Source organism: Ciconia boyciana, chromosome 21 (genome assembly GCF_034638445.1).
Source record: "Ciconia boyciana chromosome 21, ASM3463844v1, whole genome shotgun sequence".
NCBI lineage: Eukaryota > Metazoa > Chordata > Aves > Ciconiiformes > Ciconiidae > Ciconia > Ciconia boyciana.
Genome location: NC_132954.1, coordinates 3,940,772 through 3,966,190, shown reverse-complemented (window position 1 = coordinate 3,966,190; position 25,419 = coordinate 3,940,772). Strand labels below are relative to the sequence as shown.

The window sequence follows — 25,419 nt, the reverse complement described above, 5'->3', positions numbered from 1 at the left end:
CGTCACCGCAGCTGGTGGCCGGGGCCGCCCGGGCCCGCGGCCCCGGGAGGGCAGAGCAGGGCCCGGCCGGGACACGGGGCCGCGCCCGCGGCCTCTGCTCCCCCCCACCTCGCCCCGACCCCGCGCTCTGCACTTTGACCCCCGACCCCCCGGGGTCACGGGCCGCCGCCGAGCTTTCTGGAAGGGCCTGGACAGGCCGTCGCTATAGCAACGGGACTCCGCGCCTCGCGTCCCGCCTCCCTCCGGCGGATTGGAAGCGGCCGCGGCCAATCCGCGAAGAGAGCGGCGAGGACGAGCGCTGGGATTGGCGGGTGCAGCAGGCGCGCGCGCGCGCCCTTCCGCTCGCGCCGCTTCCGGTTCCGGGCGCCGGCGTGAGGGGCTGAGGCGGCCGGTGCGGCGGTGGCGGCGGGCAGGATGGGGCTGAGCGCGGAGGAGGCGGCGGAGCAGGAGGACCGCTTCGATGGCATGCTCCTCGCCATGGCCCAGCAGCACCAGGGCGGCGTGCGCGAGGTAGCGCCGCCGGGCCCGGGATGGGGCGGCGGAAGCTTTTCCGTATTCCCGGGGGGGGGGGGGAGAGGGCGGGGCGAGCCGAGCTGAGCCCGGGAGGAGCGAGCGGAGGTGGGGGCGGCCCGGCCCCCCCCGGGTCCCGGCACCCCCCGGGTCCCGGCACCCCGGGTCCCGGCCTCCCCGGGCGGTACGGGAGACACGTGTCCTTCCCCCCGTGATCGAGGTTCCGCTTCCCTCCGGGAGCGGGATAACGGCCCAGGCCTGCGCCAACCCCGGGAGCGCGGAAGACACGATAATTAATTAGCGTGATGCTAACGAGGGGCTGAGGAGCTCCGGCCTGCGCCCCCACCGCCGCCTTGCACCCCGGCTCCTGCCAGCTCCGGGCTTCCTGCGCTCGGTCAGGCCGACGCCGCTGCCCCGCCGGCGGTTCCGGTGTGCGCAGGCAGCGCCTGTGCCGGGTCAGAGCAAAGCAAAACGCTGCAGGGGGGGGATCGAGCCCCGCTGTCCCACTTCCCCAGCACAGCCACCTGGTAGCGGCCCCCCGAGAGCTGACGGGCTCAGGCTGCGACCACGAAGCGTGCTTGAACGCGGACGCGGTTCCCCTCCTCGTGGCTGGGGCTCTGCTGACGCACCTCCCGCTTCCCGCCGTGCTGACTCTTGTGGGGGCTCGGGGGGTTTGGGGAAATAGTGCTAGTAACAGCTCCTCGTGCTGGAGCGAAACCTCTGATGGAAATACTGCCAGGACAGAATTCCTGGGAAATAAAGATAAGCCAAGTCCGCTGAGAGTATGGATTTCCATAGGGGTGTTTTGGGGATGCCAGCTTATAACTGCTAAGTTATTGGCCATATCTGGCAGACAGCGAGTAGTTATTTTGTAAAAATAAACAGGACACGGGGGAGGGTGGGTTTGCACACTTTAAGAGTTTAGGTGTGCAGAGAAGCAAAATATGGTATGCGTGTATGTATGCATGCATACATACATACCCGCCCAAATTCCTGCCCCAGATAACAGCTTGGGGTACCGGAGTAGGTGTACCTGCAAGGTGACCTGAAAATAAACTGCTTGCCCTTTCTTCATGTGAACCACACAAATGCCTCGCCTGAAAACTGGGAATCCAGGAGCTGGATCTCCACCGAAGCCACTGGACGCTTCCTCTGGGAAACAGTCATGGGGCTGATTTCAGTACGATCCTGGCACAGACACAGATAGGGAGTACAAAGAATAAAGGCTGCTCAAGAGTCACAAGGTGTTTGGAGTGATCTGGTCTCATTGCTCTTTTTTTTTTTTCTCTCTACCCCCCTTCCCTGTTTCCTCTGCCAGCTTGTGAACACGTTCTTTAGTTTCCTGAGGCGTAAAACAGATTTCTTCACCGGTGGAGAAGACGGAGTAGCAGAGAAGGTAACAAACCAAAATCCTCAGGCTTTTATGTCTTCTAACTTACCCGCCACCCATGTCTGTGCCATGCTAAGACTTCCCTGCCTGAACAACTCGGAGCATTACAACTCAAAAGATAATTCATCAGCATTAGATGCTGATGAAACATCACTGAAACAAGGTAATAACGAGCTGCGCCTATCTGAGGTGAGGCACCCACGATTGCTCGTTCGAGTGGTACCGACGGTGCGGGTCAGTACCACTTTTTTGCCACGCTCTGGCCAAAGGCTTGTTTGGAAAGCAAATCTGCCAGACGTGCTGACTTAACGGTGACAGACACCACAGTGTCCATAACCCCAGGTTACCTTGTTTGTTCATCTCAGAAAAAGCACAAAGTCCACATCTCTGCACATGCGGCTGCACCTTTGTCTCGGGGCTGCAGTACCTGTACGGAGCGAGCGTGGGGAGCCAGCCTTAGGGGTTGGGGCGGCCTCATTGGCAGCCTGAGCATCTCCTATCCAGCAGGTATTCCCCACCCAGCTCAAGAGCTGAAAAACTAAATTGTTTCACTGTAGGGAAGTAAGAACCAGAGCCTTCAAACATGAACTGAAGGTTTTGTGTTTGTACTTCCCAGTAGAGCAGCTGTTCCCCTTCCTGGACTACTGGAACTCCACCAGCAAAGCAGGTGCTGCTGCCATGTTGAATGCGTTAGGGCAGATGTTAATTACTAACGCAGAGCGTAACGTACTCTGTCTAGTCTCCACAGTGGCAAAACTAAGGCAGGTAAGGGATGGGAAAGAGGATGGTTTCAAAGTAAGAAAGATGAAGCCTACTGCTGTTTTTTCGTAGACTAGAGAGCAAATCTCCCCAAGTTCCCAGGGACTGTGTGCTCCCAGGCAGTGAAACCCTGAGTAGCATTTCAGAGATGAGCACTGGCTGGTGCTTTTGGAGGTCCTGGCTACTGCTGCTGGCAATTCCATAGCAAATCCGTGTCTGTGCCTGTAAAAGAAAAGTGTTCGTGTCCTTGGGTGGTATCTGCTAAAATGCTTTATGGTTTTCTGAAAAGGTGCTCATTACAGAGTCTCTGACACCGTAGTTACCACAACAAAAATGGAAGAAGCTGCTTCCCCAGTCCTGCTCGCCCTTTGGCATCAAAGAGAAAGAGGAGAGGATGGGAAGGTGGTTGTCTTTTATGGGGTGGCATTTGAGAAGCCCTTGTGTAGAGTGAGGGGGGTGCGGTGAGAGAAGTGCGGTGTGTGCACACGGACAAGCTCGGGCAATGTAAATAGCTTGCTCACCATGGATCATCGTGCGGTTAGGAACAGGGACTGGGAGATGCACGTCTTGAATTCGGTATCCTAGGAGACGCTGGAATCGCGTTGTGTAAATAAGTCTTGCTTTCCCCTTTAAAACAAAGCAGAAATACTTGGGGGTTGGTTACAAAACTACAAGGCGTGGACACTGAGTTGCTCTGGAAAGGTGCTGAATCCCCCCCGAAGTTTCTGGGAGATATATATATATAAACCAGTACCTGAAACCCCTGTCTGAGAAATCTCTCCACTCCAATTCCTTTTCTCAGATTCTGTCTATATTGTTTTCTGGAGCATACTTCAGTTCCCATACGTGCCGCTTTGCACAGCGCTGTGGTGTTATCGACCACGGGGCAATTGCTCTGGCTTCCCGCCTGTGTACTCAGCTTTCCCTCTGAGCCGTACAGCCGTTTGCATCAGAGACCTTGAGATTTTGCTTTCCGTAGTCACAATGGCATGAGAATTTGGGGTGAGGTTTGAGGCAAAGATTTATGTAGGAACTTGCCCCTAAATGTAAAACACCGAGCTTTTCAAATGTTTCTCCTCTAAATCATGATGCTGAATCTCCATCTAGTGCCCGGGGAAAAACCCGGTCGTGGGAAAAGTCAGAAGCAGGTAAAAAAACCTTGGGTCCAGGGTCTCCATTCTTCCAGCTGTCCTAGATGCATGGAGTAGCTGTCACATGGCTGGGTTCATCCTGCTGGATTTGCACAAAGGCCAAAACAAATGGAGAATCTTTATTTTTCTGTTATCTCCATGGAAATACGCTCACTGTATAAGGAAGAACTAGGAAGCACTACATTTAAATATTTTGAGTTTTCCCTTACTCTAGTTTTCAGTCAAAAGACTAGAGTGAAAATGAAGGGAAAAGTCACAACGTCTGTCTGTATGACTAACAAATGTTCTCGTGCTCCTCAGTAGACAATGAGCTGGCTTCATTTGGGCTTGAAAAAGTGGTGATTTTTAAAAAACCCTTTGATATGTGTTCCTGTCTTTCAGCTGATCACAGATACCTTCAACCATCACAACAAACTAGCTCAGAAGGAGCGGAAAGAGAAGAAGGCTCGTCAAGAGGCAGAGCGGCGTGAAAAGGCAGAGAGAGCTGCGAAACTTGCTAAAGAAAAGCAAGAAGCAAACGAGCCGAGGATTAAGGAACTTACGGACGAGGAAGCAGAAAGGCTGCAGCTGGAAATCGACCAGGTGAGAGCAGTGTCTGGTGCCTGCAGGTGCCATCTAGGTCATCTCCTCCGTTGGCCTGCGTGTAGCTCAGGTAGCAGTGAGTGCTGAAAATGGCTCGAGGCTTGTTCCTTTGCAGTGTCTGGACCACCAGACTGGTGTGCTTCGAAATTAAATTAGCCGAGGCCAAACCGTTGCATTTTCATGTGGGTTCTCCCATAACTCACTTTGCCTTTCTGCCTTCAGCAAGCTCTCTGATTGTAGCAACACCCTCTGCTACAGTCATCAAGGTGTGAGGACCGAGGGAGTCTTCCCCTCGGCAGTACCGCTTTCCTGTGACACTGTTCTAAGGGCTGAAAATTCCCCGTCAGTCTTGGGTGCTGTTCTGAGTCCTGCTCTTTCGTTTCAGTTGAGGAGGCTGAGGCCACCTAGTGTCAGATCCGCAAGTAACACAAAGTGCCAACACTTGTCTGAGCATGTTCATTCTCTTTTTAAACAGAAAAAAGAGGCACAAGGACAGATTAACAGTGTCCCCGTGAAGCCCTCGGAGGATGAAGGTGAATCTTCGGATTCTAACAAACAGGTAAAGCTCATCTAGGGACTTTATTTTATTCTGAGAGAAGTAGGTTTCTGGACAACCATGAGAACTCCTGTAAGTGTGAGGGAATATGCTGAGAATACACACTTAATTCCCAAAGATTTCAATGGGGGTTTTTTCGTGTTTTGTTTTGTGTTCCTTTTTTGTAATTATGTTTTAACAGAAACACCTATACCTTTCAGGCTAAATTTATGTGAATATCAAATATTCACATAAATTATATCCACACCTGACCTGAAATTCTCATAAAAACCAAGAACTACTGTTACAAGTGAAAGATAAATGGAAACTTGAAAAGCTTCTTTCTTTACACTTTAAATTGGTTACTTAGGAAACAGATGACGAAGAGGAAGATGAGAAAGATAAAGGAAAACTTAAACCCAACTCTGGCAATGGAGCTGACCTTCCAAATTATAGATGGACACAGACTCTTTCAGAACTGGATGTGAGTATTGCCTTATTGCCGGGACCTGAGGAATCTGAGATAGGGAATAAGAGCAAGTGCTGGTAAGAACGGTGGAGCTGATGCCCTGTATCTCAGTTGCCTGTGGAAGGTTGTTAGCTGTACTTAACAGCACCATTTCAATAGCTGGGAGAGAGCTTGGTAACTAAATAAAATGCCCAGAAGCTGCAGTTAACTTTGCCAAACCTTGGTCTTGTTTAAACAAGACATTAAAATCTGCTTCCCTTTTTATGGTCCCTTTGAGGTATTTGCCATCCTGTTGCCAAACTTATTCTTGTATCCTTTCACCTCCCACTCGCTCAGTACCCCAAGGAAAATATTGCGTTGCTCTGTCTTAGTCTGGTGAAACCAAGGCAAAAAGCCTTAAGAGTAGCAGCACAAGAGGGTAAGGAGGCTTCACTGCTCAGCTCCTCAAATCTGATCTTTGTCCGGTCCAGCTGGCCATCTCTTTCAAGGTGAACTTCAGGTTGAAGGGGAAGGACGTGGTGGTGGATATCCAGAGACGGCGCCTCAAAGTTGGCCTGAAGGGCCATTCGCCTGTCATTGACGGAGAGCTTTTCAATGAAGTGAAGGTGGAGGAGAGCTCCTGGCTGATTGAAGATGGTAAAACAGTCACCGTGCACCTGGAGAAGGTAAAGCAGAATGAATCAGGGAGGATTCAGACATGTCTGCCTCTTCCCTGGTGAAACCTGTGAAAGCCCTGGGCTTTGTCAGCTGAAACAGAAGAACCACGCTTATCCTTGGTACAATGTCAGTGATGTTATTGGAAGGCGGGGTATTGCAGGTTCCCCCTGTCTTCAGCCTAACTTCATGCTAATCCAGGATACCCAATTGATTGCTCAGCAGTTCAGGAAAAGCTGGAAGGAAATTGGTCATTTTAAAGTTGTTCCTTAATGGAATAACGCCATGTTTTGACATCTGTTAGTGACACGAAAATCTAGGGACAGACCTTATTGCTTATGGTGTCCTTTATTGTGTCCCTTCTGGGCCTCTCCAGGTGATTTGTTTGTAATCCCATTTATGTCATGTCAAATGTGACATCTGACATGCTCTCAGATTTCCCAGTTGGGGAAATTCGGGCTACCTAAAGTGGTTCGGAATGAAAGTAGTACCCTTTATCCCTTCAGATTTTACTGACATTTAGAAAACTGTCAAATGAAGTTTGATTCCAGCAGCTTTTTCCTGTGACTGAGACATAAAATTCCTAGAGCAAGTCCAGGAAAAATAAAATATTTTTGCTTCTTCATCCTTCAGATCAACAAGATGGAATGGTGGAACAAACTAGTCTCCACAGACCCAGAAATCAACACCAAGAAAATTAATCCAGAGAACTCAAAGGTAAGATCTCCCCCTGTTATACTGAGTGGAGCCTTCTCATAAATGTGCTCGCACTCGGCTCACGTTCAACTTCTATGTCTCTTTTTTACCAGCGTAAAAACTGGGAGTACTGCTGCATATGATGCTATCATATAACATAAGCGCCCCCAAAACTTCCAATGAATGAAGCTGAGCCTATAGATTAGTCTCTGTATAAGTATTTCTGCAGCCTGTGCGCACAGCATAGCGTAACCTCAATGTATTAATGTTCCCTGCAAGCAGGGTGTATGTATGGGTCGAGACAAGTTCTTCCAGTTTTGATAGAAGTCCTTGCTTTTAGTTGTCAGACCTGGACAGCGAAACTCGCAGTATGGTGGAGAAAATGATGTATGATCAGCGACAGAAATCCATGGGCCTCCCCACATCTGATGAACAGAAGAAGCAAGACATTTTGAAAAAGTGCGTAGACCTCATTTATTTGTGGGTATTTGCTTTCCCGAGCCCCTCTCCTCTTCCTCTTTGACACAAATACGTGAGCAGAAAACAGGTTGGCCTTCAATCCTACCTGGGTTCACGTCTGCAGTTACGTAGTCACTGAATTGTTGGCTAACCACCAGTGTCTATAAAAGCCCATGGGGGTAAAAGCATAACGGGAAATTCTGGGTATAACCTAGCTCTGGAATTGTCTTAATCTGCTGATTTCAAGTCCAGAAAGCATGTTTGGGACTGGAGGTACCATCTCTGCTGAACTTTAACATGGTCTTGATTGTTTTCTAATCTCCCTCTACTCAGTAGCCCAGATAATCGCCCCTCCCTACACACCTGCCACCAGACAGCTGTCTCCAAGCCAATAGCACTTTTATGTCTTTATTGCCCTGTTTGGCATAAACGCACCTTGGCAGGCAAATTACTCACGGAGCTCCCAAGGCCGTTTGGAAAGGCGTGGAGGCAATTCTGGGTCATGCAGCTTCTTCAGCAAGTGCAAACCCACATCTTATCTCAGGATTGGAAGGAGGATTTAGTGTAGAAGGCCTGACTCCTTCCTTAGCTTATCTGTAGCAGCAGAAGCTTCACTCTGATCAGCGCGCCGAGTACGGCGTAGGGTGCAGCTGTTTTAGAGCAGAGACCAGACTTCGTTAGTGCCTGTCTGTTGAGTTAGTAGAATGGGAAGTAGCCCTCTCCTCCTGGGAAGTCCACATACAGGATACCTCGTTGGCAAGGCCACTCGTTCAGTGCTCTGGAAGTTTGACTTGTGCGCAGATTGGCTGGTAAAGAATGGCTAGGAAGTTTAGACTTTGTTCAGGCCAAAGTAGACTCGGTGACACCCAGGTGGGTCCTAATCTCTGCCAGTGAAGCCCTCCTGGCTGCTAAACAAGGACACTGTTCTCGCAGCGCGTATTTCCGTGGAAATGGAAAGTGGAAACGCTGTGGTGGTGTTTCAGGGAAAACCATGAGACGAGAGCACGGAGGAAGACAGAGGCCTGCCCTTACTTGCACTTTGCGCGTGAATCCTCCACATGGTTATGTGTTGTATCCCTTGGTGAGCTGCAGGGCAGAGGAGGAAGCCAGGAGCTTCTGCGTGCACTAATCACTCCTGGTCACTCACAGGCACAGCGTATTGTTCTCAGAACTTTCTGATGTAGCAACGGGAGTCCAAATAGTCCTATCTGCTGGGATTGCAGTACATTTGAAATCAGGTTGCACCTAGTCTGAAACCAGATTTCTCTGGTCACGTCCTTCATGAGTTTTCACTGTCGCAGCACTGGAGATATTCCCCACGTCCCCAGTAATGCTTAAGCTAACAAGTTTGAGCTTAAATCGTAATCTGCCCTCACAATCTTCCCTCTGCCCCACAATCAGTGTTATAGCTGCTACGTGTCCGTCCGAGAGGTAACAGTTAAAGGGTGTGTGTCTGATAATTAATAACTCTCATGTGTCTGGACTTGCTGACCTTGATGGCTGGTAGGATTGCTGATACCACTGACCCGAGGAAAAAGCGTTTGTAGTATGGGGAGTGTGTCCCAAGGAGCTCAGCAAAACAGTCCCTGCTGTGGAGGGCGTGGGGAGGAAGCAAACTTGATAGTGCGGGAAGTAGGGATGCCTTACGCCCCCCAAACAGAGCTGTGCTGTGGCTCCTGCTGACTCATACCCAAGCTCTTGTCTTTGTTTTCCTTGCAGGTTCATGGAACAGCATCCAGAAATGGACTTTTCAAAGGCTAAGTTCAACTGAGCCCTCCCCTTCTCCCCCCTCTTTCAGTCAGCCCGTCGAATGGGGCAGGATATGTATTACCGGATATCCCTTACCTTGGGCAAGTAAACACCTCCAGCATCCCCACCCGAGCTTGCTGTGGAGGCAGCTTCATGAAGTCGTCCTCAGTTGTCCTGTGTCGAGCAGAACGCAAGGCCACAGAAGCGGCCTGCAGCAGCTCCAGCCGGAGCCATCTGCGACACTTCCCAAGCGGCAGTTAGGAGAGAAGGAGGGGTTAGAGCAAAAAGGGTGTTAGGGTTACAAGAGCCAGACTTGAGGTTTTGGGACATATCCTTAACGTATCGCTTAGCTTCATCTCCTGGCTCTTCAGAGCCGCTAATCCACTCTTTGCCATTTCAGTTTGGCAGCAGGTACTCCTGAGTTTTCAATCCCTTCCCCTCGGCTTTCCTGGTCTCCTGTGAAAACAAGGGCCAGTTTATTTTGTAAAATAATTCTCCTTCTGCCTCCTTGGGAAGGGAAAACACCAGTCTAAAAAACTAGTTATTGCAGTAGAGACAGACTCTGCTCCTCCTTGCTGCTGCTTCTATTCTTGCCAGAAGTGGAACAGACTGAGCCCCGCAGGGCTCCAGGGAGGGCTCCCGTCCCAGCTGGAGAGGTTGACCTGCTGTCCTACGGCAAGGGAAGGCTGGAGAGTCTGCGGTGGTGGGCAAGGGAGAGGATGTGGGGGGTCTTTGGGGGTGCTCTTCTTGCTGGGAGTGTGTCTCCTGCCTCTTTTCCAAGAGCCTCTCTCCCTGCTGACTACTGACAGGCATCGCTGCGTTCTCTTCTGAGCTCCCGCTGACAAGTGGCGTTACTCTGCATGTTCGTATCTTTGTTAAAACTGCAGTGCAACATAAAGAAAAAAAAAGTGGCATATTTCCAGGTAGAGCGTGTGATTTCTCCCGCAGAAGGGATCCAGGCTGCCTGCGCAGGCTGGGATGTGAGCTGGGAGGAGGCAGCGCCTGTGAACGAGGGTGCTGGGGGGGCTGCCTGGCAGGGGCTGGGGGTCCTGCTCTCTGCAGCTGCCTGTAAATACCTCTTGGGCTCCCTGCTCTGGACTGACGTTCGCTCCCCGGCTAAGGAGAGCCACGCGTGTCTCGCTCAGGAGTGCCGATGAACTCCGTGCCCAGCTTAAACACTAAGGGATGACCAAGGCTCATTGCTCCAGGCTCCGCTCTCCACGTAGCAGCGCGTGACTGTGCTGAGGAAGCCACCCTTGCCCCGGGTCTGCTGTATGACGAGTTAATGAGGAAAGTGTCACGAAAGCCCGGGCTCCTGTCAGTCCGTTACAGGCTACCCCAGATCCCTGCTGCTGTGGCTCTTGCCTCTGCCTCCCCAAAACGTTTTCACCTCCTACCAGAGGGAGTGGGCACAAACAGCTGAAAAATACCCGCTTGGGCAAAGTCCAGCCTGGCATTGCACCTGGCCTGTTTGGTTTTTTGTTTGTTTGGGGTTTTTTTGAGTAGTAGGATGTTGTTTGCATTTAGTTCTCCCAGTTTTATAGGCTGTTGGGGTCAAAAACCAGCACCCACCCAGCTGAGCAGTGACCTTGTGGGCGAGCAAGGAGCCAGGTCGGGGCAGCTGCCTCTGGGCTGCTGGATCCTCCTGCCTGTTTGTCTTGCAGTTCACCCCGCACACCTTCGCCTGTCTGTGCTTTGGCCCCGATAAACCACCGCGGTCTCCTGCTCCTGTGAAAAAAGCCAGACTGTGCTGGTTTCATGGGCCCTTGGCCCTGCAGCGAGCGTACCTGCCAGCATCTGCGCTTAACCATGGTGCGTGGGGAAGGTTTGCTGGGGGCGGGGGGGGCTGAGCTGTTCTGGGGTGTGATGAGCTTCACCCTGTTCTCAGCCGTGTGTCAGCACTGCTGCTGCTCCCTGGAGATGCCAGCGACTGGGGGAGGCAGCTGGACTCTGCACCTGCAGCAGGATCCGCAGCCAGCCCCTCCTAAGGAGCAAGCACAGGCAGGCACTGGGGCAGCAAACAGGGACTGTGCGTGGTTCACGGCACCACCCCAAACCCAACCCGTAGCTTTGTTATTTCCCCTTACCACCTCAGCTCTGTAGCCGACACCAGAAACCCCAAGTTTTTTTTAAAACTGCCTGTTATAAGTGCCCAGCTCCCTCGAGTGTTACCAAAACCACAATCTCAGCGGTTGTTCCTGTCCTCAGCCCCTGCAGGGTCGTGCCTTGTGTGAGCCGGGACAGCAGTTGGGATAATCATGACTGTGAAACTCCCAAATTTTCCAGTTCAGGCTGGCACCGGTCTTGGATCTGGTTGGTGTCACTTGCAGGAGGCAGGCTGGGTAGCGGCTGAGAGAATACAGAGAAAAGGCAGCGGCAGGAACCCCAGAGGAAGCTGGGGGGGAGATTTTTTTGGGGGTGAAGGAGTGTCATTTTGCCTTTCAGGCAGGTGAAGGGAAAAGGCAAACAGTCCCGGGAGAACGGGGCTGTAACTGCAGCTCTGAACCCTGCAGCAGGTGAATGTCCGGGGCTGTGTTTGTGCACAACGATTGATCCCAGCACTACCCCTGGACTTCAACCCGTCCGGCCAGCGGAACAGAAGGTGTTTCTCCTGACGGCCTTGTCCTCTGCAAACACCCAGCTGCCACCGACCTTCTGCAAGGCTGAGCTGAAGGCCATTGTTTTGCTTCCAAAAAGGTAGTTTCCTCTGGAATAAATCATACCAGGGCAGGACAGCTCTGGTCCGACCAGCTGCAGAAGCGGCTTAAAGAATGCAAATCTCCACCCCAGTCCGAGTTACTGGAGACCACGGACTGTGGCCTCATCCTTGTGACCACGGCATGAAACGCCGGACACCATGAGGGACGCTGGGAACCAAACCCTACAAATACATCCTTGTCTTGACTCCCAGCAGAGCAGGGAGGGCCGTGCTGGAAGGTGGCAGGCGATGAAGGTCCCTTCAGGCGATGAAGGTCCCTTTGGCTTTCCACGCCCGTGTCAAGTCACCTGCAGAAGCCGTTTCGGTGCTGCCACCCGCCGGAGCCGTGGCTGCCAGCACAGCCTGGAGCTCCTCCATGCCCCTGGCCGTGGCTCCCTCGCTGCTGGGCCCCTTCTCACGTCCTTAAAAGCAAAACCTTGAGGGCATACCGGCTCTGCAGAGGGCTTTCCATCTGGTAAAAGTTTCCCCTGTCTTTTTTTCCCCTAACAGCAGCTCTTGGCTTAGCTTTTATTAATGAATATTGCAGCTCAGACCATTTGGGAAGCAGCCCAGACTGCAGGACTGCTTTGGAAAGAGCAATGAAACAGCAAAACCCCAAAGAGGGAAACAGAGGCACTGAGTATTCAACGTTACCGCTTACTTTGAGGAGAAACCACAGCTCCTCTCTTACTGCTAAGGACCAGGCTGTAAAGAATTAGGGTCAATCCATCCACTTTCTAACTTGTAAGCCCCTCTGAAATAAATCCTTCAGTAGTTCAGGGTGTGGATGGGGAAGATAAATTTCTTTAACACTCAAAGCCTCGTGCATCCATCCCCAGCGGAGTGACCGATCTTCCTTAACCCGAACCCGAGGAACCACTGGCTGGGGCTGTGCAGTACATTGGATCCTACTGAAGTCACTGGACTTCAGAGCACGCTCTTGCGGCACGGCAAGGACCCACGCACAGTGTGAGTCTCTGGAGACTCTCCTGGCAAAACCAAGCCCAATAAAAATCAAGCAATGTCTTCAGGAAAAGAAAGGTGCTGAGTCAGGTTCCCAAAAGGAAGTACCTGCACAAAAAGAGCATGTTTACATGCGTGCGGCCAGGTAAAGGGCTCTCGTGTTTGTAAGATCTCCACTTGGGCAACCAGCTCTTTCTGCCAGATCACTCAGCAGAACACTCGACACTAACGCTCAGAGCAAAAGCCACTACAGCAACAGCCAAGACAGCTTGATGGACAGCAAACAACCTTCACCAGACAAAAAAAACCCCTGTGGATTCACAGAATCACACAGAATCACAGATTCATTCCACATGCAGCTGTGAGTAAGGAAACCCATGATCCATGCAGCGAACTCAAAAGCAGGAGAGTTGCTGCGCACAGGACTGACAGTAGAGACAGACTGACTATGGCATCATAGTTTTAAATGCAAAGTTTTCAAATCTTTCCAGAAATTGCAGTGATCTTGCAGCAGCATTTTTGGAGCGGCCAGCTAGTTAGGAAGCAGCGCTTTGGGGCAGGGGATGAGCTCCCATGTTGTGCACCCAGCAGAGCCGCACTGAGCAGTGATCGGACCCGAAGCCTCCAGAAACAGTCTTTCCCCAGGGATTCAATGTGCTCAAGAGAAGCAGAAGCAATACTGCGTGTTCCAGCCACTCGGTCATGCCAGCTGCTTGAGTGAGTGCTGAGGGAAGACGAACCTCTTCCAGGAAAAGCACTGGAGAAATGTAGAGAGGAAGGGTAGGCAGAGGGCAGAAAAATGTGGCCCAGACTTGCAGGGGGAACTTGCAGGGCAGCTTAGGAGCAGGTGGGGACAGCGGAGACAGCAGTGACACAGCCACGTCCCCGCACAGGCTGCCGGAGGTTGGCCAGCAAGCCTTTGCTCCATTTCCCTGTGGCCCCAACCAGCTGGTTCGAGGGCTCCAGACACAAAAACACCTCTGGAGACCCTTCCCAGCCGAGAGAAGGCAGCTTTTACCTGTCCACAGCTTTAAAAATCCTTCCAGGAAACACATCTCTCACACAACTGCAGTGGACTCTGCCTGCTGCCGACGCGCGGCCGGCCAGGTTGAACTCCGTTTAACAAAATCAGGACAGAACAGGCAGGGAACCGTGCACGGAAGGACTCGCGTTTGGGCTCAGTCTTCTGCCCGTCTGCACGAACTAAAAAAGAACCACGAGTCCTTAACAGACCAAACTTAAGGAAAAAAAAAAAAAAGGAGGGGTTAGTGCAGATCCTTCACACCATCCACCCTCTTACCTCACAGGGGTGCCGGGAGAGTTGGTCCACGACCACCTCCCTGCCGTCCTCTGCCCAGGGAGGGCGAGGGAAGGCCAGCGGCAGGGAACGGAGCTCTGCAGGTTATCGGCTGAGTTTTTGCAGTGAAATCAGAAAGTGCAAAACTGGTCCTTCGAGTCACGGAGCCTGAGCCAGCCTCCTTCCCCGAGCAGATCCTGCCCCGCCATCAGGGACAGCAGCTGCTCCGGAGCAATTCTTGCACTTTCTAGCAACAACTGTCTACACCACAGGGAACGAGCTGGAAATCCTCCCCCCAGGCGCAGTTTTTCCAGAGCTCAGTTCCAGCATCACCCCTCAGGGAAGATCCAGGTTTCCCTGCATGCAAACAGGCTCTTCCCCAGAGGCTCCTTTATTTGCACCCAGCTTCCCCGTGTCCCATGCACCAGCCCGGCGTTCAGCCATCTGCACAATTCCCCGGGACATGGGCAAGCGCTGCCAAATGGATGAAAATATCTTTGTCCATGTGCTGCTGGGACAGCAGGGATCAGCAACCCCCTGCGGAACCCCCCCGCCTGGCCCAGGCTCCCTCCGCTGAGGGATGCTTTCCCCGAACTGATGCAAGCAGGAACGTAAAAGACACAGCGCAGGTAAAGAGCACATCTTTTGCTTTATAAAAAAAGACTGAATCAGATGTTTAAGGCCAAGGAGTGCAAAAGAATCCCGTAAGACACCACAGGTGCACCAGCTTCAGGGACCACTGAGTTGCAGTCTTCCTCTTAGTAAGTTTTTGGGGTTTTTTTTGGTTTTGGGTTTTTTTTCGCAAGCTTAATCCATACACATTCGCTCTTCGTACACAGACTAAACGTTAAAAATGTGCTGTTGCATCTGTAATAGTGATCGGCAGCTCTTTGCAAGTCCATCCTCACCCCTCGCCTCCAAAGCTCCAGCGCACAGACCACAGAGCTACGTGTCAGCGTGACCCATGCTGACGCCTCAGTGCACAGGTTTAAGTAAACTTGTCCAAATATGTATGTACAAATCCATTCAGAAGCAGGAAGCCAAATGGGTCCATCAGTAGATGTGGCATTCGGAAGGAGGAGACCAAACACAGCTCCTCTGGGAGTCCCGGGCTGGCCTTGCTTCAAGTCTCTTTCTTGCATAAACAGGGTTTTTCACAAACCGACAGCTTTAAAAACAAAGCAGGGAGGGGAAGCCAAATCCAAGTCTCAGTCTCTCCCCTTTATTTGCAAAATCTCTCTCCGTCACTGTCTCAAGGTGTGGTCTCAGTAATGTCCGTGATTTATGAAAGCATGCTCTGAAATGCGAGCAGTTTACAAAAACAGGCTCTGACATGGACTTGAACTGTACATTTCAAAGGGCTTTGGCTGGTTAAATAAGCCTGACTGCTCATGTGAGGAATGAAATCCTTTCCCCCCTACCCAACCTTTTGAAGAGTAATCACAGGCTATGAAATAAAGGCACATTTCAGTTCAATTAAGGCACAAAAACATGGTCCACACCAAAGCACGGGGCCTATTTTGGTTTCCCTCTCCCCAAAAAACAGCGGGTGTGTTTATTCTATGGCTGGTAAATTCAACTAAGCGTTTTCTATTCACGTCCAAGGGCACCCGAATGTATAAACAAGTCCCATGGCTTCACGTGTTTACTTTATGATAAACAACCAAGTGGCAACATCAGTAAGATACAGCTTCCTCCTGCGGCAATGCTGCAGCCCTCAAGGTCGCCTGGTGCCGTGCCCTCAGGGTAGCGATACCACATCTCCTGCTTCTGACTGGCTGTTAGAGAGGAGCAAAGGGAAGGAGAAGGCACTCAGTGCCCCCAGGGGAAAGGCAGGACCAAGCAGTTCCTCACAGACCCTCTGGAGATGCTCTCAGGGGAGGCTTTCCTTTTGAAGCAAGGCACTTTTAAGGGAGTTTCTAGCAGAAGAGTCAAACAGCCCAATTCTTAATTACAAAAACTTAAAAATGAACCGACTATTTCACTCACCTGCCATAACCCGCTTTCAAGGCTCGCCCGTGAGCTTGTCAGCATGACACCAAGTGTGACGGGGAAACGCAGAGGGCTTGGCAGATGAGTGAGGAAGAACTGACTGGTATGCAAGTCACAGGTCAACGCATGCAACTGGTAACACCTCACGCCCGCAGTTCACATCAGCCTGGCAGCGACTGCAAAGCTGATCCCTACAGTCTGCTCAGGAGATGAGAGTGGGGCAGCTGTCCAGGCATCCCACCCCTCTGCAATGGCACTGTCTCAGGAGACACGCCAAGAGGCCAAAGATTAAACGAACCACATTACCTGAACCTTCTCCTTACAAGGCAGCAGGAGATGACACCACTAAGGGGCAGCAAGAAGGCGGCAGATCTGGCTACTGCAAACACCATGGATAGAGGAGTTATGTTTTTGGGACCAACCCAGCCACTTCAAATAGAGATTTGGGTCCCTAGAGAGCAGGTGCTTGGCCTTCACCTCAGCATCGGCACAAACACAGAGACGCCATCCAGTTATTCCCTACCCAAGTTAACTTATGCAATGCCAGAAAGCAAGAACTGTACAACAGATCCTCAAAGCAGGGAAAGGGCTGGGCCACTGAGGTTGTTGAAGCTAAACGTGAAGTATGGAAATCATAAGAGGCACAAGTTATCGGATACTTCCTTGTTCATCTTCTCCTCCCTGGGCACACATTCCACCTCCCAAGTTCATTAGCTCCACAGTTCACTTCCTTGATGTTCTATATTGTCCAAAAAAAAAAAAGTCCAGTGAAATTCAGACAGCAGGAGAAATTTGGCTTCAACAAAGGATCAGGGTAGACTGGGGGGAAAAAAAAAGTGGCATAGCACACTCCATATTGAAAGAGGAGAAATCTGATTGCAGGAAAGCCTTGGAACGCCTGCCTGCTGCTTGGGTCCTTTTCCTTAACAATACACCTGAAGCAGAGGTGCCCCAGAGGAGTCAGTCTCTGTGTCTTGGAAAGAGGAATCTCTGCTTGTTGGAGAGCCTTGGAGAGGAAAGAGAAGAGATGGTGACATTAGACAACGTGAAGTAGAGCAGCCGAGCGCCTGGCAGTTAGGCAAGCAACTGCCACAAAAGGCTTTGTGTATCATGAGGGAGGAGAAAGCCACACAAAGCCCACAGGCAGGGAACAACCCTGCCCGTATTGTAGCCATCTTCTAGGACAGATCTATTATTATACAGGAGAAAACTTGTCTTTTAGCCCTGGGCTGCTCTTTGGAGTGGAGCATGCATGCCACGAGGATCAGAGCTCAGGGGACAGCCCGTCACTCTCCCCTGCTTCCCTTTTGCACAGTTCCTTTTGTTCCCGGTATAACCCAGCTGTGACCTCAGCTGGTTACACCCCAAATACAGCCCCAAACTTTGTCAGGATACCCGGAAACTGAAAGCTCTCGGGCCAAGTACTGTGCATGGCCAGAGAGCACTCCATAGTGGGGTTTCGTTCTTTTTCAGAAGGACGCACCAACCCAGGCAGTCTTCTGAGCCCCCTTCGCTCCCAAAGCTCAAGAGAACTACACGCCTTACAGTACCCTAAGAGGCAGGTGTCAGCTCAGCCTTTGCAGATGATGAAAACTGAAGGCATACGTGATATGAGAGGTTCAGGGCATTCCCCTCGCTCCTGTGATGCCTCTGCAGCTAAGACCCCCGGCCAGGTACGTTACCTGCGCTGCTGTGCCGCCTCATATTCCTGGCTATCACATCTGCTGGTGTTTCTTCCGATATTTGCACGGCCAAATCTGGAATGAAAACCAAGAGGGCCTGAGACAGGAAAGGATGGGCAGCTACGACTCAAGAGTGAAGATCCCTGTCAGGGAATGCACAGGGCTCTCCTTCAGAAGGCACCACCCTCAGGTAATAGGAGAGGTAGAGCCTGATTCTTCAGATTGCTTCCACCATTGTCTTGATAATCTGAGCTTTATAGACCTTAAATACCAGGAAGCAACAGCAGCCTTACTGCTACGCTGGGAAGCACAACAGCCATGCGGTTTCCTCCGTTACTTCTGGATGTCTCCTTGCCCCAGATACTCAGCTTTTCAAGGTCTTTCTACAAAAAAACTCTCTTAGAACCTGTTCTGGAGGTCTCAGTCACTTCAGGCTGCTCCAGACAAGGAGGACGGCATCCCTGGAAGAGCCATGAGGTCCTTGCGCTGTGGCAGCAGCCCTGCCCTTCCCTCCCCTTTGCAGGGATATTTACTGGCTGCTCCTCACCCCACTGCGTAGAGGAAGTCTCAGCTCCAAGGAGGCACTCTGTCACAGTAGTCTACGGGTGGCATTAGCAAAGAGCGCTGGTAGGACACGAGGGAGAGAGCCAGCTTAGTAACTGGACATCCTCTGGCACAAGCCAGCTCGTCTGGTCATACCAGTTAAGTTTGACTCATGGTCTTTCTGCCTAGCTTAGAGGTGTGGAGGAAAGCCAGAATCATTGCAGTAGCAGCAGAATAAGCCCTTACATTGCTCAGCGCAAACTTCACTGACAGTGAAAGATCCTATCAAGAAAGCCACAACACAGTGACGAGTGAGAAGCAGAGGTCTCCAGTAATACATAAGGCCCTCCATTCACACATCCCAGGAAAATAAGCCCAGCCTGAAGACAGACATCAGCTTTCAACCCTGCTCTGCTGCCACATCTCCATGGCTTCGATAAAATAACCCTCTCGTGTTGAAGCGGTGATACCAAGGAACCCGCACGTACCGTCTTGGCTGATGACCATGGACTCTAGCATCGTTTCATTACCGCTGTCTGGTGCGTTGCCTCTGCTGGACTTCTCCTCGTGGCTCTGGCTGGCTGGGATAGAAATATGGGGCCGGACCCTGCTTTTCCGGGTGCTGATGCGTATGATGCCTCGGACCAGCCTGCATTCAGCATCCTGCTCGTCCAGGTTGTAGTCCTGAGTTATGCTATTGATGAGGTCCGAGATCTTGTTGGTCTTCTCCAGGAAGACAGTGTCTGACGTGCACTTGGCCAGCTCATCGATCTGGTGGACGCTGAAGAGCTCCGTCAGTTTCTTGAAGATCAGGACGTCGATCTCCCTGCTGGACATGGAGCCGTTCAGCTCGCTGATGTCCAGGTCGGACTCGTGGAAGGAATAATACTCCTCCGAACTCCGGTGGCTGCTGGGGAGCGGTGGCTTTTCTATGCTGTTCCTGAAGGGCTTCTCTGGCAGCAGATCTTTGCAGCATGAATCCGATTCCAGGTGGTGGCTGGGGCTCCTGTTTTGATAGACAGGAATGCCCTTCAGTTTCACATCTGGGTAACTGAAACTGCTACCCATGCTGGACTTTTTGATCTGGTTCCCGTTCTTCTCGGTGGGAGAGACGTTGGCGGGGCTGTTTGGCAGTCGCCCATTATAATCTCCGTTCTTTCCATCATCAGTGGAGGTCTCGGTGGGCCCTGGATAGGGGATACAGACACTGCAGTCCTGAAAGCAGCTCCCGCAGGTCACTATACAACAGAAAACAGCCTTGTATGTGTTCCAGGCCTGAGACAGAGAGGAACAGCAGAAGCTCTGGTTTGGGGGAGCCTCTGCTGTACCAGAAATAAAGGTAATTGTTTCTGCCTCTCTCCCGTTAGAGTCTTTGAGGTCAGCTTTGCGACCTTTCCTATCCCGCATCTGCTGGGCTCGGCTGCGGCTCTGTTTGATTTCAGGTGTAGAGCCGCTGAACACCTCCAAACTGACATCCGTCTCCTTGGATGGTCTGGTCCGCAGGGGCACAGCCTCCTGGCAGGACTGGTTCAGCTGGCGGTGGCTGTTCAGGTCGTGGGGGAGTCCTGTTTTCCGGCCCAGCATGGCTCACCGCTCAGGCACCTGGAGAACAAGAAAGTCTCAAGTCAAGCATTTGTCACCAGTCTCACCTTTAGCGAGCTGTTGATCAACAGAGAAGGAAGTGACATTCCAATTCAGTGATTCCCAAGCTCAAATTCAATACTCTAATTATTTACAGAAATATTTTGCATTAGGACTCATGTTGTTCTCACTTGTGACATAGGGAATTCAGCCTGCGTTTCAGGGTTCTCCGAGTACTCTAGCTTTGCTGCTTCCTTTCGGTAGATGCTTGAATGAGAAGAGATATGTTTTAAAAGGACTATTTTTAAGACATCAAAATCCCTGTAACCTTCAGAAGAGGTTTCCTCAACGCGGGCTCCAGAGCCATTGCTCCAGAGCAATAAACGAGCAGCACAGCCGTAGGTGGAGCCAGCTGACAGGCTCCAAAGGGAAAGTATCTTCTTTTAAACAACTTCCTCTTTGTCTTTCATTCCTCAGGATTAAGCTGGGCCCTGACAGCACTTATCCCTTTCAAAACACACTGTTGCTCAGGAGGAGGTGACAAGCGATCAATCATTATGCAGGCTGCCAATTCAGACTCCAGATTATTCAATGCTATTCAAATTTAGAGGATTTAGCAACGACGGTGTTACTAACACTGATGGTTTTTGCTAGTCATGCTAAGGCCATGTTACGTTAAAGACTTTCCGAGGAAAACCGATGTCTTCATCTGGATTAAAGAAAAGATCTTGTCAACAAGTCGGCCTCAAATCATGCCTCATGGGAGCAAAACCTTTACAAAGCCCTACTACAGAAATCCTACAGCAGACTATCTGCTCAACTGTTTTTCTCGTTGCCGCTGTACTAACACAACTGCCCCAGGTCTGCACACGGGAGTAAACTGTTTTTACAGGGTACTATGTCACACTTTAGCTCCACAGATCCAACACGCAGAGTTTGGCCCATTAAATCTCCCCGTTATGAAGAAAGCTTGGCACTGGGCGATGGCGAGGAAAGTCAGGTCAAGGCTGCCACTCTCCCCTTCTACTGCTGCCGCTTTTATCCCAGACTACGGTGGGCCCCTAAATTGTCCACGGTTTCTAAGCTTCTTGGCTAACGCTGCTTTCACCCCCAAGAGATCCTTTTAAATACTAATTAGGCTAATTAATAAGCAGTGAGAGGCCAGCCATAGCTTAAGCATTTTTGGACTGTCCCTGCTGCTCTACTATATACTTTCTATAGGGCACCTCAAGCATGAATAAATAAATCTGTTCTACTTTGTTAGAGCGTTGCCTTTTTTTCCCTTTTTTTAAAAACAAATAGTAATGTTTCCCCCACAAAGAAACAGGCGCAGACTGAAAACCAGGCAGTTACAGCGGACCACTGCTTTCCAGGAATATTTTGGCTCCATTAGCTTATAAAAATTCGTAAGTAGTGCAGGTCCCAGGAGCTCCCTTTGCACATTCCTGGACAATATGTTAAATATAAAAGCCCCAGACGCTCCAATTTCAGTGCTGAGCAGGCAGAGCTCCCTCGACTCAGCATCAGTGATGAGTTTTGATTGCTTTCACTTCAGAACAACAGGGTTTTTTTCCTCAGTTTCGTCATTTTGGTAATGCAGTTCAAAATTTAAAAACAAACTGAAAACATTTGAGCTGATGTAAGCACAGAACTGCTTACTGGGATGTTTCTCTTAATACTGAGGCCTCATCAAGAGATCTAACGTATGCATTGCACAGTAACAATCATTTATATAACAATATATAACATTCTGAAGTTTCAGAGCATTTTTGACATAGGGAAGGGCATTATCTCAGCTCTACAGAAAAAGACTTGCAGGCTCAGAGATTAAACCACTTGCCTGACATTGCACAAACCCCCAGCTGCATCAGGTGTCAGAGACACCTCCGGCCCTGAACACTGAGCTCGGCCCCTTCCCATCACAGCTCACGTCTCTGCGACCACCGGATCACGCGTCTGAAGAGTTCCCCGGGAGCACACACAAGACACAGCTCCTCGATCCAGCGGCTTCTCTGGCACAAGCAATGGACTGGACTGAAACCCGCAGCCAGCTGCTTAACACAACCATAAACAAAAGGTCGGACTAAAATGCACAGCCGAGTTGATACTCACAAGATCGTTGGGAGCTTTCTCTGTTCTTGCACAGGCACCGTGTGTGAATAGAGAAGATCCTTCTAAAGAACTTCAGCATCTGCTTCAGAAGAGCGAGGAGGGATTCACGAACAGTTTGCGCATCTAAGAGTTAGCCGGGGTCTAAGATCTTCATTGTTCAGAGGACAGGACTTCCTTTGAAAGTTTTAAAAAAGCTCAATTAAGTTGTGAATCTACTTAATAAAGTCACATTGGGTTTGCCAATAACCATATCGCCACTGTTGTTAGAAGCTAGGGAAGTCAAAGCATTAACTTAAAAAGGGGCCAGAGGACCTAAATTCAGGATACAAGATTTACACAGAGATACAACTTCTCTTAAATATACGGAAACATCAATAACTTAAGTTTTCTAAGCAACCCTGCCAGGAGCTGAAAGCCGCCCCATAAAGCTCCCAGACTCCTGATCTCCCGGGCAGTGATAGAGACCCTGGCCCAGCATAACACGGATCCGGCCTCTTCTCGGTGCTCCTGTATCCTCTCCTGTATCCTCTCTCTCCCCCACTTGGGATATAAACAACCCGGCCAAGGAACTGCCTGTTGCCAAACGCTTCCCTGTCCCCCTGGCCCAAAACACCCCCGTTCCGGCTGACAACCAGGACCCCCCCAAGGTGCAGGTACACAAAATCTGCCCTTTCCTTCTCACAAACGAAGCGCTGCAAGGGGCTTGGAGACCCGCCTGGGCACCAAGCAGAGGCCCCTCTGCCTACCCTGGGCCCACGGACGCCCTCGAGACGGCGGATTTTCGGGAGAAGGGAAGCTGGCAGCAGGGAACAGCCGGTTTCCAGAGGAGCCACTGAGCCGTCCCGGCAAGGCCTGCCCCTTCCCGCACGGGCTCCCCGCCGCGCTCCCCCCTTAGCTTTTCAGCCCTCGAAAGCCAGGCCGACCCCAGCAGGGACCAGGGAGGCCCGAACCCCCCCGGGAGAGCTCCTACCGGCACCAGCCCCCCCCCGGGCGAGGGCAGGGACGGTCCCAGAGCGGCGGGAGGGGGTCGAGCGGGGGGAACAACGGCGGCACGGGGAGAGCTGGCGGCGGGGGGGGCTCTCCCCAGCCCTGGCCGGGGGCCGGGCACACGCCTGTCTCGGGGGAGGCCCGGGGCGCACGGAGAGGGAGAAGCCGGTCTTGGCGGGGAAACGGCACCCGGGGCACCCCGGTCCCGGGGGGGACCGTGGGGATCCCCGGTGTAGGGGGGGCAGCGCCCGCTCGCCCGCCCCTCCCGCCGTCCCTCCCTCCCTCCCTCCCTCCCTCCCTCCCTGTCGCGGCCTGCTGCTGCCCCCGGGCCCGGGACGGGCGGCCCCGCCGGGGGAAGCGCCGAGCGGCGGCGGCGGGCGCTGCCGGCGGGCCGGGACTGAGGCCGGGGCTGGGGTCGGGTCGGGTCGGGGCCGGGCTCCCCTCAAGGCGGCGTCGCGGCCCCCCCGCCCCGGCGTTACCTGCGAGCCAGGGAACGGCGTCCGGCCCCGCCTCACCTGGGCCAGGTGAGCCACGTGACCCGGCCCGACGGGCCGCCGCGAGGGACAGCAGAGCGCGGCGGGCGAAGCCGCTCCCGCCCGCGCTGCCCGCGCCCCGGGGTCCCCGTCCCCGAGGGACCCCTGTCCCCACGGACCCCTGTCCCCGAGGACTCTGTCTCAAAGCGTCCCTCAAAGCCCGAGGATCCTCATCCCCAAGGGCCTGTGTCGCAAACCATCCCCATCGCCGAGGGTCCTCGTCCCCAAGGATCCCTGGCACTGAGGATCGCCTTCCCCGAGGATGCTTGTCCCCAAGGTCCCCACCCTTAAGGTCTCCATCCCCAAGGGTCTCACTCCCTAGGGATCCCTGTCCCGAAGGATCCCTATCCCAATGGATCCTCATCCCCAAGGATCCTGTCCCAAACGATCCCTGCCCTCAAGGATCCCCATTGCTGAGGATCCCTGCCCCAAACGATCTCCACCTCCAGGGATCTCTGTCCCCAAGGATCCCCATCCTTGTGGATTCAGGTCACTGAGGATCCCTGCCCCAGTAGATCCCTGTCCCCAAGGGTCTCCATCCCGAGGATCTCCCCGATCTGCCCTGCACCATTCCTCCTCATTTTAAGTCCCCTGCAGACAACCTCCCCCCATGCTGCCTGCGTGGGCAGCACCTCCCAGCCGAGGGCCATAAAGTGGCAGGCGTGGGGTGGCCACGCGTGTCCCCTGGGGTCCCACGGGACCCGCGCCTCGGGGACAGCATCTCACCTGTGCCTCCCCAGGTCTGCCTGCGGTTTTGGGTGCCTCACTCTGGAGTCGGGAGCCCATCCACCCCAGGATGAACCTCCACCCAGGCCGTGCCCAAAGCCTTTGGCCACCCCTCCTGCCACCCAGCCCTGCTCTCCTGCCCGGCCGCAGCCACGGCGGGACCCGCACCCTTCGTGGGGGGTGATTTCACCCTCTCTGCTTGGCATCCTGCGAAGCAACAGCGTCGTCCATCCCTTCCGCTGGGAGAGGTTGTTCTTCCCCCTGGGGACAGCGGTGGCATGGGGGGACATGTGCTGCGGGGACGTCCAGTGCTCCCCGGGCACCGCGACTGCCGGGCTCAGCCTGTCCTGTTTGCTGCCACTCGGTGACTCAGTGGTTCTCTCCAAAAAGCTGGTGATTCACTCTCGGGGCGGTCGGCTCCATCCCTGAAGGTTTAGGGGAAAGGAAGGAAACCGGGGGGGGGGGGAAGTGGGCAGCAGGGCAGGCAGGGAAGGAGCCCGGCAGAACCACAGCCGTGCACCGAGGCTGCAGCCGGAGCGGCAGCCACTCGGGTCAGATGCACCAGACGGTTTCCGAGAGGAACGAGGAGAGAGAGAAATCAAGTTAAAGGATGGTGCCAGTGCCAAGAAGCTCATTCCTTCTCTAAAGGGCACAAAGACTGTGTTTATTTATTCAAGCCTCTGGCACAGGAACACCGTACTTAATTCCAGCCGGTGTCATTTCTCTGGCCAGGCTTTCGTTTGTGTATAACTCAAAAGCACTGCTTGGAAATGCGTCGTCTCCTTCTCTGCCAGGTGCCTTGAGCACAGATCCCGGCCACGAAACCTCTCGTGGCACTGCCCCATCGAGCCTGGTGCTGCCAGGATGAGCCGAGCAGCACGGTGCGGCCCCCCGAGCCCAGCACCGCGCTGCTTAATGCCCTTCGGCTCCTGCATTTTCCCCGTGCCCCATCACCTCCCAGCTGAGCTGCCACCGTGCGCCAGGGCTCCGGTCCCAAACCACTGCTGCCAGTGGTGTTGGTTCCAGGACGGCGGGGCAGGGAGCTGGGTCGACCCAGGAGATCTGGGGCTTAAACCTGAAATCCTGATGCAGGATTCCTTCCCTTAAACTGGACCAGGATGAGGGAGCAGCGCCTGGGTGTCCCCCCCGCCCCAGTAACTGGGACACCTGGGGAAAAACCTGCAGAGAGACTGGGAGAAATGGCACTAACGTTAATTATTTACTGCCTATAATAAGGCTTTGCTTTTCTGGAGCACATCCCAACGTGGGGCTTTAAAGAGGCTGGAGATAAGAGGCCAGCGCACAGCCCTCGGCTACATCCTCCTGCAGGGCTGCCCTACCCCGGGCAGAG

The 25,419-nt window shown here is 52.8% G+C and overlaps 2 protein-coding genes across 4 annotated transcripts; one reads left to right on the top strand and one right to left on the bottom strand.

Annotated features, from left to right (window-relative positions):
- The first annotated feature begins 341 nt into the window (after positions 1-341).
- Positions 342-9,871, top strand: NUDC (nuclear distribution C, dynein complex regulator). The gene is made up of 9 exons (XM_072885250.1): positions 342-510; positions 1,829-1,906; positions 4,192-4,392; positions 4,868-4,951; positions 5,298-5,411; positions 5,867-6,061; positions 6,684-6,767; positions 7,087-7,205; positions 8,925-9,871. Exons 1-9 carry the CDS (start codon positions 415-417, stop codon positions 8,974-8,976), a joined length of 1,023 nt encoding a protein of 340 aa, XP_072741351.1. The 5' UTR covers positions 342-414; the 3' UTR covers positions 8,977-9,871.
- Positions 9,872-14,554: 4,683 nt separating this feature from the next.
- KDF1 (keratinocyte differentiation factor 1) lies at positions 14,555-24,344 on the bottom strand. 3 transcript variants are annotated; one of them, XR_012046011.1, is made up of 6 exons: positions 24,237-24,344; positions 21,823-21,996; positions 18,618-19,731; positions 17,587-17,661; positions 16,211-16,910; positions 14,555-16,004 (listed from the first exon to the last, which is right to left on the bottom strand). XR_012046011.1 is itself a non-coding variant. In XM_072885373.1 (5 exons), exons 3-5 carry the CDS (start codon positions 19,711-19,713, stop codon positions 16,828-16,830), a joined length of 1,254 nt encoding a protein of 417 aa, XP_072741474.1. In that variant the 5' UTR covers positions 19,714-19,731; positions 21,823-21,996; positions 24,237-24,344; the 3' UTR covers positions 14,555-16,827. The 3 variants fall into 3 exon arrangements, 2 of the variants coding, with proteins under 2 accessions (XP_072741474.1, XP_072741475.1); XM_072885373.1 differs by having other exon boundaries at positions 14,555-16,910; XM_072885374.1 differs by lacking the exons at positions 21,823-21,996; positions 24,237-24,344 and adding an exon at positions 19,902-19,941 and having other exon boundaries at positions 14,555-16,910.
- Positions 24,345-25,419: the final 1,075 nt, after the last annotated feature.

Excerpts from the sequence above, each read along its gene's own strand:
- KDF1 (XM_072885373.1), bottom strand. The coding sequence starts at position 19,713 with ATGCTGGGCCGGAAAACAGGACTCCCCCACGACCTGAACAGCCACCGC. Across the intron at positions 17,662-18,617 it reads CATGGTCATCAGCCAAGACG|ATTTGGCCGTGCAAATATCG; the intron begins GTACGTGCGGGT and ends TTTTCATTCCAG. Across the intron at positions 16,911-17,586 it reads GAGGCGGCACAGCAGCGCAG|GCTCTCCAACAAGCAGAGAT; the intron begins GTAACGTACCTG and ends TTCCTCTCCAAG.
- NUDC (XM_072885250.1), top strand. The coding sequence starts at position 415 with ATGGGGCTGAGCGCGGAGGAGGCGGCGGAGCAGGAGGACCGCTTCGAT. Across the intron at positions 1,907-4,191 it reads AAGACGGAGTAGCAGAGAAG|CTGATCACAGATACCTTCAA; the intron begins GTAACAAACCAA and ends CCTGTCTTTCAG. Across the intron at positions 6,062-6,683 it reads TCACCGTGCACCTGGAGAAG|ATCAACAAGATGGAATGGTG; the intron begins GTAAAGCAGAAT and ends TTCATCCTTCAG.